Source organism: Natator depressus, chromosome 14 (assembly GCF_965152275.1).
Source record: "Natator depressus isolate rNatDep1 chromosome 14, rNatDep2.hap1, whole genome shotgun sequence".
Classification (NCBI taxonomy): Eukaryota; Metazoa; Chordata; order Testudines; family Cheloniidae; genus Natator; species Natator depressus.
Window position 1 is genome coordinate 33,524,222 of NC_134247.1, and position 12,979 is coordinate 33,537,200.

The following is a 12,979-nucleotide window of genomic DNA, read 5'->3' on the forward strand; positions in this document are numbered from 1 at the left end:
GACCCTTTGGGACAGTCAGAGGTCTGGTGAGCAGCATTCATCCAGAACACTGAATGAGGCAGGATCCTGCGCAAAAAACTCTGTGATCATGCATAAGAGGGCTGAACCTAATCCTGGCATTTCCTAACTTTTGAGTGCTTGATTTTGCAATCTTAATAATATAACATTCTTTTGACATATTTTTGTATGATATAGGCTTTTTTTGTAATAAAAAAAAAATCAAAGCAATTCCATCTTTTGCAACCATAGTGGTAATTTTCTGCAGCTGATAACTTTTTGTCAAATCTGGCTGCATTTTCATGGAGACAGTGAAAAGCATCTCTCCAACCTTATGGCCATCCCCTCCAAGCATAGGAAATTTGAGTCTGAACAGTTAGTTTGTTAAAGTTATCTTACAACTGAAGATGGAAAGTTATAACAGAAAATGTTAGGCAACTTTAATAGGGCTTGTCTTCCCTCAGACAAAAAGTGTGGTCTTAACTCAAGTTAGGCACCTCAGGTTAACTAACACAAGATAAAACGAGTGAAGACAAGGCAGGCTGTAGTTTTCACAGGACTTAGTAGCTCAAGGCTGCCATTAAGCTCCCCCATAGACTTTAACTCAGGGTAAGAACACACCTTTTTGCTAGTGAAGGTGCACCCACAGGGGTCACTATCACTCCATCCAGTAGGATGATGAGCCCATATGGAGGCAGTGTGGGCCAATCGATTGGACATTAGCCTATGACTATCTACACAACGAGCTCGGGGTGTGATTCCCCTGCTTGTGGACGCATCCTCATGCTAGCTCTCATTGAGCTAGTGCCAGTATAAATAGCAGTGTAGCCACAGTAGCCTAGGTAGTGGCAGCGGAGGCATGGATATAGACCCACCGGTTTGTAAGTGGCAGGGCTCAGCCATGTTTCTGCTGCTGCTATGGTGGCTACATTGCTACTTATACTCACCCTGGCTCAAAGAGAACTAGCAGGAGTACGTGTACACAGGCAGGAGAACCACACCCCTAGCTTGTCGTGCAGACATAGGCTATGATGCAGAAGACCTGAGTTCTATTCAGAGCCCTGCGAATGATGTGGCCTGTTTCTAGGGCAAGTCACTTGCCCTCTAGGTGCTCCTGTTTCCCCCTCACGCTTTGAGCGTCTTTACAGTCAGACTGTGAGCTCTTCAGAGCAGTGTCTGCCTCTCCCTATGTGCTTGCTGGGCCCTGTTCTTGGTGCTGACTCAAGCACTTCAGAGATCTCCTCATTCTTCTGAGAAGAAAGGAATCCTTACCCAGCAATATCAGGGACTCATAGTTCTCCTGCATGTCGTCTCTCTGACCTGGGTCCTGAAGTTCCCACTGCCCCTGGGTGAAATACAGAGCCACCTCCTTGAAGGTCACCAGCCCCTGAAACAGCAAGTATCTCCTGCATTAGAACAATCCCACCTACTCAGACATAGGAACAGCAAGCTGGCAGCTCTGCTCGCTTTGATTAGGGATCAGGCTGTTTTCCCTGTTCTAGCAGAGCTCTTTGTCCAGCGTTGGACAACTGACTCTGTGATGCTTTCCCGTTGTCGCATGAGTGAAATCCCCAGTGTCTCCCTGGTGAATGCACACACCTCTTGAAGGAACCTGAACCAGGCAATGTCACCCTGCCGTGCCAGCGACAATTCCACAGTTCTGCTTCCTTATTTCTTCCCCTGTGTGGCCTCCTCCAGACTCTCAGTCCTCACCCCTTCTGCCTCCTTGCTCCTAGGAGCAGAGGGGACCCTCTTTCGGGCTCAGCAGGGCTAAGAGGTACAGCCAGAAAAGCCCTGGTGATGTTCGAACACTATCCACTCTCCCAGGGCCAGGAATGGTTCCCACGGGCCCTGCACATCAGGCAATTTATTTTCCCTGGATTTTTGATCTGTCTCATCTTCATTTTCCACCCCAGCTCCCTGCAAGGACTGGAATAGATCTGTCAGTGAATGAAGCTGGGCAGGGCTGGAACAGGGAATCTCCCTCCCCACTTATTACTCCTGCTGCCCCTTCCAGTCTCTCCCCCTGCCCTCGGGCTGGGAGACTCGGTCCCTGGCCCGGCCCCTCTCCCGGCGCTGGCTCGGCTCCTGTGGGCGCTCAGGGGAGCAGAGCCGGGGGGGGGGGGCGGGCAGCAGCAGCAGCTCCGGGACTCGCAGACCCCCGCCCCCCCGGGAGCAGAGCTGGGGCGAGGAGGGGCCGTTGGTGCAGAGTCACTTTCCTGCCCGGCCCCGGCCCCGGCCCTTTCCCCGGGTCTCTCCCTCACCTGCAGTCTCCGTCTCAGGAGAAAGTCCCCCCGGCTGGGCACAAAGGGGCGCTAGCGAAGGGCTTTCCCCGCATACACCCCGCTAGGGAGCGGCAGCGGCTCAGCCCGGGCTCCCGGATGCACCAGCGGCTGGCTTCTGACCCAGGAAGTTCATTCTCCAAAATGCTAAGCCCAAATGAGGCTGAGAGAAGGAAAGACAAAAAGCAGCTTCTCCTCCCTTCCCAGTGATCAGAGCCCTCTAGTGTGGGGGTGTCCGCCTCCCTGAGCAGCCTCTGGACATGGGTGGGCGACTCACACAAACTCCAGATCAGTGTCAGAGGGGCGGCTGGCTGAGGTATGTGTATGGAGTGTAAGGGTATGTCTACACTACGAAATTAGGTCGAATTGATAGAAGTCTGTTTTTTAGAAATCGGTTTTATATATTCGAGTGTGTGTGTCCCCACAGAAAATGCTCTAAGTGCATTAACTCAGCAGAGTGCTTCCACAGTACGGAGGCAAGCATTGACTTCTGGAGTGTTGCACTCTGTGTAGCTATCCCACAGTTCCCGCAGTCTCCGCTGCCCATTGGAATTCTGGGTTGAGATCCCAGTGCCTGATTGGGCTAAAACATTGTCGCGGGTGGTTCTGGGTACATATCGTCAGGCCCCCGTTCCCTCCCTCCCTCCCTCCGTGAAAGCAAGGGCAGACAATCGTTTCGCGCCTTTTTTCCTGAGTTACCTGTGCAGACGCCATACCACGGCAAGCATGGAGCCCGCTCAGGTAACCATCACCGTATGTCTCCTGGGTGCTGGCAGACGTGGTACGGCATTGCTACACAGCAGCAGCAACCCATTGCCTTGTGGCAGCAAATGGTACAATAGGACTGGTAGCTGTCATCGTCATGTTTGAGGTGCTCCTGGCCAGACATGAGTGCAGGGATTACATTAGAAGTGACTTGACCAGGTCATTCTCTTTAGTCCTGCAGTCAGTCCTATTGAACCATCTTATGGTGAGCAGGCAGGTAATACGGATTGCTAGCAGTCCTACTGTACCATCTTCTGCTAGGCAGGCAAGAGATGAGGATGGCTAGCAGTCCTACTGCACCATCTTCTGCCAAGCAGCCATGAGATGTGGATGGCTTGCAATCCTTCTGCACCGTCTGCTGCCAGCCAAAGATGTAAAAGATAGATGGAGTGGATCAAAACAAGAAATAGACCAGATTTGTTTTGTACTCATTTGCTTCTTCCCCCCCCCCACCTAGGGGACTCATTCCTCTAGGTCACACTGCAGTCACTCACAGAGAAGGTGTAGCGAGGTAAATCTAGCCATGTATCAATCAGAGGCCAGACCAACCTGCTTGTTCCAACAAGAACAATTACTTAGGTGCACCGTTTCTTATCCATCCGATGAAGTGAGCTGTAGCTCACGAAAGCTTATGCTCAAATAAATTGGTTAGTCTCTAAGGTGCCACAAGTACTCCTTTTCTTTTTGCGAATACAGACTAACATGGCTGTTACTCTGAAACGTTTCTTATTGGAACCCTGCCTGAAATACTCTTTGATGTAAAGCCACCCCCTTTGTTGATTTTAATTCCCTGTAAGCCATGTCGTCAGTCGCCCCTCCCTCCGTCAGAGCAATGGCAGACAATCGTTCCGTGCCTTTTTTCTGTGCGGACACCATACCAAGGAAAGCATGGAGGCTGCTCAGCTCACTTTGGCAATTAGGAGCACATTAAACAGCAGTATATGCAGCACCAGAACCTGGCAGAGCGATACTGGGCGAGGAGGCGACGTCAGCGCGGTCACGTGAGTGATCAGGACATGGACACAGATTTCTCTGAAAGCATGGGCCCTGCCAATGCATGCATCATGGTGCTAATGGGGCAGGTTCATGCGGTGGAACCCCGATTCTGGGCTCGGGAAACAAGCACAGACTGGTGGGACCGCATAGTGTTGCAGGTCTGGGACGATTCCCAGTGGCTGCGAAACTTTTGCATGTGTAAGGGCACTTTCATGGAACTTTGTGACTTGCTTTCCCCTGCCCTGAAGTGCATGAATACCAAGATCAGAGCAGCCCTCACAGTTGAAAAGCTAGTGGCGATAGCCCTGTGGAAGCTTGCAACTCCAGACAGCTACCGGTCAGTCGGGAATCAATTTGGAGTGGGCAAATCTACTGTGGGGGCTGCTGTGATGCAAGTAGCCCATGCAATCAAAGATCTGCTGATATCAAGGGTAGTGACCCTGGGAAATGTGCAGGTCATAGTGGATGGCTTTGCAGCAATGGGATTCCCTAACTGTGGTGGGGCCATAGACGGAACCCATATCCCTATCTCGGCACCGGAGCACCAAGCTGGCGAGTACATAAACCGCAAGGGGTACTTTTCAATAGTGCTGCAAGCTCTGGTGGATCACAGGGACATTTCACCAACATCAACGTGGGATGGCCGGGAAAGGTACGTGACGCTCCCATCTTCAGGAACTCTGGTCTGTTTCAAAAGCTGCAGGAAGGGACTTTATTCCCAGACCAGAAAATAACTGTTGGGGATGTTGAAATGCCTATAGTTATCCTTGGGGACCCAGCCTACCCCTTAATGCCATGGCTCATGAAGCCGTACACAGGCAGCCTGGACAGTAGTCAGGAGCTGTTCAACTACAGGCTGAGCAAGTGCAGAATGGTGGTAGAATGTGCATTTGGATGTTTAAAGGCGCGCTGGCGCAGTTTACTGACTCGCTTAGACCTCAGCGAAACCAACATTCCCACTGTTATTACTGCTTGCTGTGTGCTCCACAATATCTGTGAGAGTAAGGGGGAGACGTTTATGGCGGGGTGGGAGGTTGAGGCAAATCGCCTGGCTGCTGGTTACACGCAGCCAGACACCAGGGCGGTTAGAAGAGCACAGGAGGGTGCGGTACGCATCAGAGAAGCTTTGAAAACCAGTTTCATGACTGACCAGGCTACGGTGTGAAAGTTCTCTTTGTTTCTCCTTGATGAAATCCCCCGCCCCTTGGTTCACTCTACTTCCCTGTAAGCTAACCACCCTCCCCTCCTCCCTTCGATCACTGCTTGCAGAGGCAATAAAGTCATTGTTGCTTCACATTCATGCATTCTTTATTCATTCATCACACAAATAGGGGGATGACTACCAAGGTAGCCCAGGAGGGGTGGTGGCGGAGGGAAGGAAAATGCCACACAGCACTTTAAAAGTTTACAACTTTAAAATTTATTGAATGCCAGCCTTCTGTTTTTTGGGCAATCCTCTGTGGTGGAGTGGCTGGTTGGCCGGAGGCCCCCCCACGGCGTTCTTGGGCGTCTGGGTGAGGAGGCTGAGGAACTTGGGGAGGAGGGTGGTTGGTTACACAGGGGCTGTAGCGGCAGTCTGTGCCCCAGCTGCCTTTGTTGCAGCTCAACCATACACTGGAGCATATTGGTTTGATCCTCCAGCAGCCTCAGCATTGAATCCTGCCTCCTCTCATCACGCTGCCACCACATTTGAGCTTCAGCCCTGTCTTCAGCCCACCACTTACTCTCTTCAGCCCGCGACTTACTCTCTTCAGCCCGCCACCTCTCCTCCCGGGCATTCTGTGCTTTCCTGAACTCTGACATTATTTGCCTCCATGCATTCATCTGTGCTCTGTCAGTGTGGGAGGACAGCATGAGCTCAGAGAACATTTCATCACGAGTGCGTTTTTTTTTCTTTCTAATCTTCACTAGCCTCTGGGAAGGAGAAGATCCTGTGATCATTGAAACACATGCAGCTGGTGGAGAAAAAAAAAGGGACAGCGGTATTTAAAAAGACACATTTTATAAAACAGTGGCTACACTCTTTCAGGGTAAACCTTGCTGTTAACATTACATACATAACACATGTGCTTTCGTTACAAGGTCGCATTTTGCCTCCCCCCACCACGTGGCTACCCCCTCAACCCTCTCCCCTCCCCGTGGCTAACAGCGGGGAACATTTCTGTTCAGCCACAGGCAAACAGCCCAGCAGGAACAGGCACCTCTGAGTGTCCCCTGAAGAAAAGCACCCTATTTCAACCAGGTGACCATGAATGATATCTCACTCTCCTGAGGATGACACAGAGAGATAAAGAACAGATGTTGTTTGAACGCCAGCAAACATACACTGCAATGCTTTGTTGTACAATGATTTCTGAGTACGTGCTACTGGCCTGGAGTGGTAAAGTATCCTACCATGGAGGACGCAATAAGGCTGCCCTCCCCAGAAACCTTTTGCAAAGGCTTTGGGAGTACATCCAGGAGAGCCGCGAATGCCAGGGCAAAGTAATCCTTTCACATGCTTGCTTTTAAACCATGTATAGTATTTTAAAATACCTTCTCCCTTCTCCACCTGCCGCGTCCAGGAGGCAGCCTTGGGTGGGTTCGGGGGGTACTGGCTCCAGGTCCAGGGTGAGAAACAGTTCCTGGCTGTCGGGAAAACCGGTTTCTCCGCATGCTTGCTGTGAACTATCTACAACCTCCTCCTCATCATCATCTTCTTCGTCCTCAAAACCTGCTTCTGTGTTGCCTCCATCTCCATTGAAGGAGTCAAACAACACGGCTGGGGTAGTGGTGGCTGAACCCCCTAAAATGGCATGCAGCTCATCATAGAAGCGGCATGTTTGGGGCTCTGACCCGGAGCGGCCGTTCGCCTCTCTGGTTTTCTGGTAGGCTTGCCTCAGCTCCTTAAGTTTCATGCGGCACTGCTTTGGGTCCCTGTTATGGCCTCTGTCCTTCATGCCCTGGGAGATTTTGACAAAGGTTTTGGCATTTCGAAAACTGGAACGGAGTTCTGATAGCACGGATAACTCTCCCCATACAGCGATCAGATCCCGTACCTCCCGTTCGGTCCATGCTGGAGCTCTTTTGCGATTCTGAGACTCCATCATGGTCACCTCTGCTGATGAGCTCTGCATGGTCACCTGCAGCTTGCCACGCTGGCCAAACAGGAAATGAGATTCAAAAGTTCGCGGTTCTTTTCCTGTCTACCTGGCCAGTGCATCTGAGTTGAGAGTGCTGTCCAGAGCGGTCACAATGGAGCACTCTGGGATAGCTCCCGGAGGCCAATACCGTCGAATTGTGTCCACGGTACCCCAAATTCGACCTGGCAAGGCCGATTTAAGCGCTAATCCACTTGTCAGGGGTGGAGTAAGGAAATCTATTTTAAGAGCCCTTTAAGTCCTAAAAAAGGGCTTCATCGTGTGGACAGGTGCAGGTTTACATCGATTTAACGCTGCTAAATTCAACCTTAAGTCCTAGTGTAGACCAGGGCTAAGAGCTACACCTAAGTCCATGCGTTCACTCTGGGAGGGGAACGATTCCTTTCCCAGCAACTCTCCTGGGGGATGAATGTGACTTGTAGTTATGAAAATACTTGCCTACTCTGGGAACTTCATGTTAAAATGTCTCGAATCCCTCTTTGTGCTCTGATCAGAGATTATCAGCTGTTTGTTTGCAGAGAGAAATGCCTTGGAGAGGAGTAGTGGGTAGGCCACTAGACTGGGGATCCCAACAAGTAGGTTGTGTTGGATATGCAATCAGGGGATGTGGGAGAGGGCTGACTTTGTATGGGCAGTGGCTAGCATAGTGGGCCGGAAGAGCTGGGTTCTATACACAGTTTTGCAACTGATCTGTTGGGTGACATTGGGCAAACTAGTTCAGTACCTATGTAAAATGTGGGTAATGAAGGTTGTCTCCTTTGTTAAGTCTCTAAGATATATTGATGAAAAGAGCTTGGTATTATAACTGTGGTTATAATGAACTGGGAGGTACAAAAGCTGGGTTAATTTCCTGTCACTTGCTGTGTGACGTTAGATGAATCATTTGATGTCTCTGTACCTCATCTGTAAAATGGGGTAGTGATATTTCTGAGACATGTTATGAGCCTGACATTAATACACGATGGGGAGGTACTCAGATACTGTAGGATGGAGCTCACAAGCCAAGGTCCAAACTAGATTATAAAGCCTGAAGAGACCACTGTGATCATCTAGTCTCTGACCTCCTATGTAATACAGACCAAGGGACTTTCCTGAATTAGTTCCTGCTAAGCATGTATTTTAAGAAAACAACCAAACCTGATTTATAAATTGTCAGTGATCAAGAATCCACCACAATTGTTAGTAAGTTGTTTCAATGGCTAATTGAACTGTTAAAAATTTGCATCTTATTTCTAGTCTGAATTTGTCTAGATTCAACTTCCAGCCATTGGATCTTCTTATACCTTTGTCTGCTAGATTGAAGAAACATTTATTGTTAAATTTCTGCACCCCGTATAGGTACTTATAAATTATGATCAAGTTACAATTCTCTTTGTTAACATTCTCGCTGTTAAGCTAAATAGGTTGAGCTCTTTGAGTCTATCACTGTAAGGCATGTTCCAGTCCCTTAATCATTCTTGTGGCTCTTTTCTGAACCTTCTCCATTTATCAACATCCTTCTTGAACTGTGAGCACCGGAACTGGACACAGTATGCCAGGAGCACCAAATATAGAGGTAAAATAAAATATTAAAACGTATTGTTTACCTGTGCCCAATCTACCAAGAAATCCAGATAACTCTGTATCAGTGCCCTGTCCTCTTCATTACTTACCACTCCCCCAATGTTCGTGTCATCTTCAAACTTTATCAGTAATGATTTTAGGTTCTCTTCCAGATCATGGATAAAAATGTTGAACAGCACTAGACCAAGAACTGATCCCCGTGGAACCTCATTAGAAACACAAGTTCCTCATTTACAATTACATTTTGAGGGACCTGTCATTTAGCCAGATTTTAATCTATTTAATGTATGCTATGTTGATTTTATATCTTTTGAGTTTCTTAATCAAAATGTCATGTGGTATCAAGTCAAATACCTGACAGAAGTCTAAGTATACTATATCAGCAGTATTGTCTTTATCAACCAAACTTGTAATCTCATCAAAAAGATATTCTTCTTCTTTCATTTGGCGATAGTGGAACAGTGAAAGCAACGGTGAGGGCTACAGTTGGATTTTAAGGTCTATTATTCAGTCCAGAGCATGGCTGTGACACCTCCAGGATGAGCATAAATTGGACAGTCATTCGTTATTTGTCTGACAGTTTGCACCATATCACAGTCGCAGTTTGGTGATTCCCTCACTTTCTATCTATGGACTAAGTCTGCACATCTTCCATGTTGGGTGTGGATATGGTTTAGAACTGTCCCGATGCACCGTGGGAAGCAGAAGCCTGGCACTTGCATGGTTGGGTTGTTGATTAGATTTTTGTTTGGTACGTTGGCAGCCACCCAGGCTTCAGACCATCTGCTGCAAACGTCCTTATCTTCTGCAAGGAGGGCTGTGGTATGACAGCAGAAGGGTTTTCTTGATTTTAGTTGGTAGCGCGGGGGGTGTTGTCAGTCGGGGGGAGCGTTAGTGTGGTATTTGCCATGAACTTTGTGTACTCCTTTGGAACACTGGGGGATCTTTATGTACTCTCTTGGAAACTGGGGGAGAAGATGACAACCTGCTTGCCATCTCCTTGGCTACATGCATAAGCACAATGAACGTCATCGAATTGGAGACCAAATGTCCTGAAAAAGCCACTGGTCAGCAAAGGAATGGACAAAAAAAAAAAAAAAAGACATTCAGTTAGTTTGACCAGGTCTATTTTCCACAAATCCATGTTGATTGCCATTATTTTTATTACCCTCCTTTAATTCTTTATTAATCAAGTCCCATGTGACAGATATGACAATTTCTTTCAATATCTTTGTGAGATCTTACTGTATTAAGTTCATGTATCATTGTGGGCCAAGGATTGTATGTAACTCCATGGGAGAGGGAGACCACAGCCCTCCAGGAACTAAGAACAGTGGTGGAAGAGATTAGGCAAATTCAATCAGGTTGTAACACCTCCAGAGAGGTGCCTCTCCACTACATGTATATATAGCTCATCTATACTGTTTCAAACTGGATTCTCCAGAGATCAACAGAGAAAGAAAGGACTTTTGGAAAAATACCCAGAGTTTAAATGGACTCAGGGCCTTCTTTCAGCTCTTCAGACCTTCTGTCCAAGGGATGGGGGAGCTTTCACCCTGAGAATAAATGTGCTTGCTTAGGAAGAGCTATGTGGGAATTTACAGCTATGGGCAATTATGCTGTTTGTAGCCTCTAGAGAGAGAGCAGAGCATGGATGCTGGTCTGTTTAGGCAGTCTGGCTTGCTGGGGATAGCACATTGTAGCCAGGGAACTGTGCAGCTGGGAAAAACCCCAGTCAGGAGGGAGAAGGATGTGGGTCTCTGCCCAAGAGAAGCAACAGCTGGGAGCCTGAAGTCTAAAAGTGGGTGCCCTTGCTAGTTCACAGAATGTAAATGCAGTTGTCCTGAACTGTGACATCTCATATCAGCTGTTCCATTATCTTGGCCAGGATTGATGTTAGGCTGACAGACCTACAATTCATCCTGTTTATCGTTTTTTAAATATTGGCAGAGTATAAGCTTTCTCCCAGTCCCCAGTGTACCAAGACTTATTAAAACTAGGGTTTAGGGAGAAACTGTTTCTTTTCCCTCCATGGATGATGTAAGCAACTAACCAACGCAGTGGACATAGCGAAATTTGCACTTGAATGCATCATTTTAAATTTGCCTTCAGTGGAAATTTAAGCTTAAAATGTTCTTTGTGTGGAGATGTGTGCTAATGAAGTTCACATCCTCATTCACCCAAACAACAAATTCAGACAAATCTTTGTGCACCGTATTTCTTCATTCTCCACTTTGTTCCAGCCAGGGTTGATGGAGCTTGTCAGCTCTTCTGCGTACACACCCAGAGAGGGAGGATGGGCCAGTGATTAGAGGCACTTAGCAAGGACACAAAAGACCTTCGTTCAAAGGCAGCGGGTATAAGATGCCAGGGGAGGCTAAGCCTCCCCAAATAGCCTGCCCGCCGCCTTTGGAGCACACCGTTGCTGAAAGGGTGGGTGCCCCGGTTGTGGCCCTGCCCCTGCTCCACCCCAAGGCCCTGGTCCCGCTGGTCCTCTTCCCCTGAGGCTCTGCCTCTTCCTGTCCCTGCTCTGCCCACATGGGAGCCTTGCAGGAAGGGGTGAAGAAGTACATGTGAGCAGTGAGTGCCTGGCTGGCAGGTGGGGAGAGGGGGAGGGGGCAAAGAGGTGTTAGTGGTGAGCAGGAGGGCCTTGGGGAGGGGGCTGAGCGGGGCCAGGGATGGAGCATGGGTGGGGCTTCCAGGGGAGAATGCTGAGCAGGAGAAATGGAGAAGTCTCCTTTTCTTTTTACGGATACAGACCTAAAAGTGGCAATTCTTCATGTTCTCTGTGTATATAAATCTCCCCACTGTATTTTCCACTGAATGCATCCGATGAAGTGAGCTTATGCTCAAATAAATTTGTTAGTCTCTAAGGAGTACTTGTGGCACCTAATAAATTTGTTAGTCTCTAAGGTGCCACAAGTACTCCTTTTCTTTTTTGGTTTTTGAATGTTATAATTCTTGACGTCTGATTTGTGTCCATTTATTCCGCACAAAGATGGACTACAAGCCGTCAGGAACAGTATCCCCGATAATGTCACGGCAAATCTGGTGGCTGAACTTTGTGACTTTGTCCTCACCCATAACTATTTCACATTTGGGGACAATGTATACCTTCAAATCAGTGGCACTGCTGTGGGTACCCGCATGGCCCCACAGTATGCCAACATTTTTATGGCTGACTTAGAACAACGCTTCCTCAGCTCTCGTCCCCTAATGCCCCTACTCTACTTGTGCTACATTGATGACATCTTCATCATCTGGACCCATGGAAAAGAAGCCTTTGAGGAATTCCACTATGATTTCAACAATTTCCATCCCACCATCAAGCTCAGCCTGGACCAGTCCACACAGGAGATCCACTTCCTGGATACTACGGTGCTAATAAGCGATGGTCACAATAAACACCACCCTATACCGGAAACCTACTGACCGCTATTCCTACCTACATGCCTCCAGCTTTCATCCAGACCACACCACACGATCCATTGCCTACAGCTAAGCTCTGTGATACAACCGCATTTGCTCCAACCCCTCAGACAGAGACAAACACCTACAAGATCTCTATCAAGCATTCTTACAACTACAGTCCCCACCTGCTGAAGTGAAGAAACAGATTGACAGAGCCAGAAGAGTACCCAGAAGTTACCTACTACAGGACAGGCCCAACAAAGAAAATAACAGAACGCCACTAGCCATCACCTTCAGCCCCCAACTAAAACCTCCCCAACGCATCATGAAGGATCTACAACCTATCCTGAAGGACGACCTATCACTCTCACAGATCTTGGGAGACAGGCCAGTCCTTGCTTCCAGACAGCCCCAAAACCTGAAGCAAATACTCACCAGCAATCACACACCACACAACAGAACCACTAACCCAGGAACCTATCCTTGCAACAAAGCCCGTTGCCAACTGTGTCCACATATCTATTCGGGGGACACCATCATAGGGCCTAATCACATCAGCCACACTATCAGAGGCTCGTTCACCTGCACATCTACCAATGTGATATATGCCATCATGTGCCAGCAATGCCCCTCTTCTGACCTAAATATCTGTGAATCTATGTACATTGGCCAAACTGGCCAGTCTCTACGTAAAAGAATAAATGGACACAAATCAGATGTCGGAGAACCAGTCGGAGAACACTTCAGTCTCTTTGGACACTTGATTACAGACCTAAAAGTGGCAATTCTTCAACAAAAAACTTCAAAAACAGACTCCAACGAGAG

At 48.3% G+C, this 12,979-nt stretch overlaps 1 protein-coding gene across 2 annotated transcripts in view; it reads right to left on the bottom strand.

Moving 5' to 3' along the window:
• Window positions 1–12,979, bottom strand: part of LOC141998732 (uncharacterized) — a 52,221-nt gene that overhangs the window by 4,481 nt on the left and 34,761 nt on the right. The window contains exons 1-2 of one of the 2 annotated variants that reach the window (XM_074971711.1): window positions 2,262–2,400; window positions 1,270–1,384 (exon numbers count right to left, since the gene is read on the bottom strand). The exons of the other annotated variant lie outside the window; for it this stretch is intronic. Of the exons in view, the coding sequence (XP_074827812.1) occupies window positions 1,270–1,303 (34 nt within the window). The 5' untranslated portion in view covers window positions 1,304–1,384; window positions 2,262–2,400. Of the gene's footprint in view, window positions 1–1,269; window positions 1,385–2,261; window positions 2,401–12,979 lie in introns of those variants that run through there. 2 annotated transcript variants of the gene reach the window in all.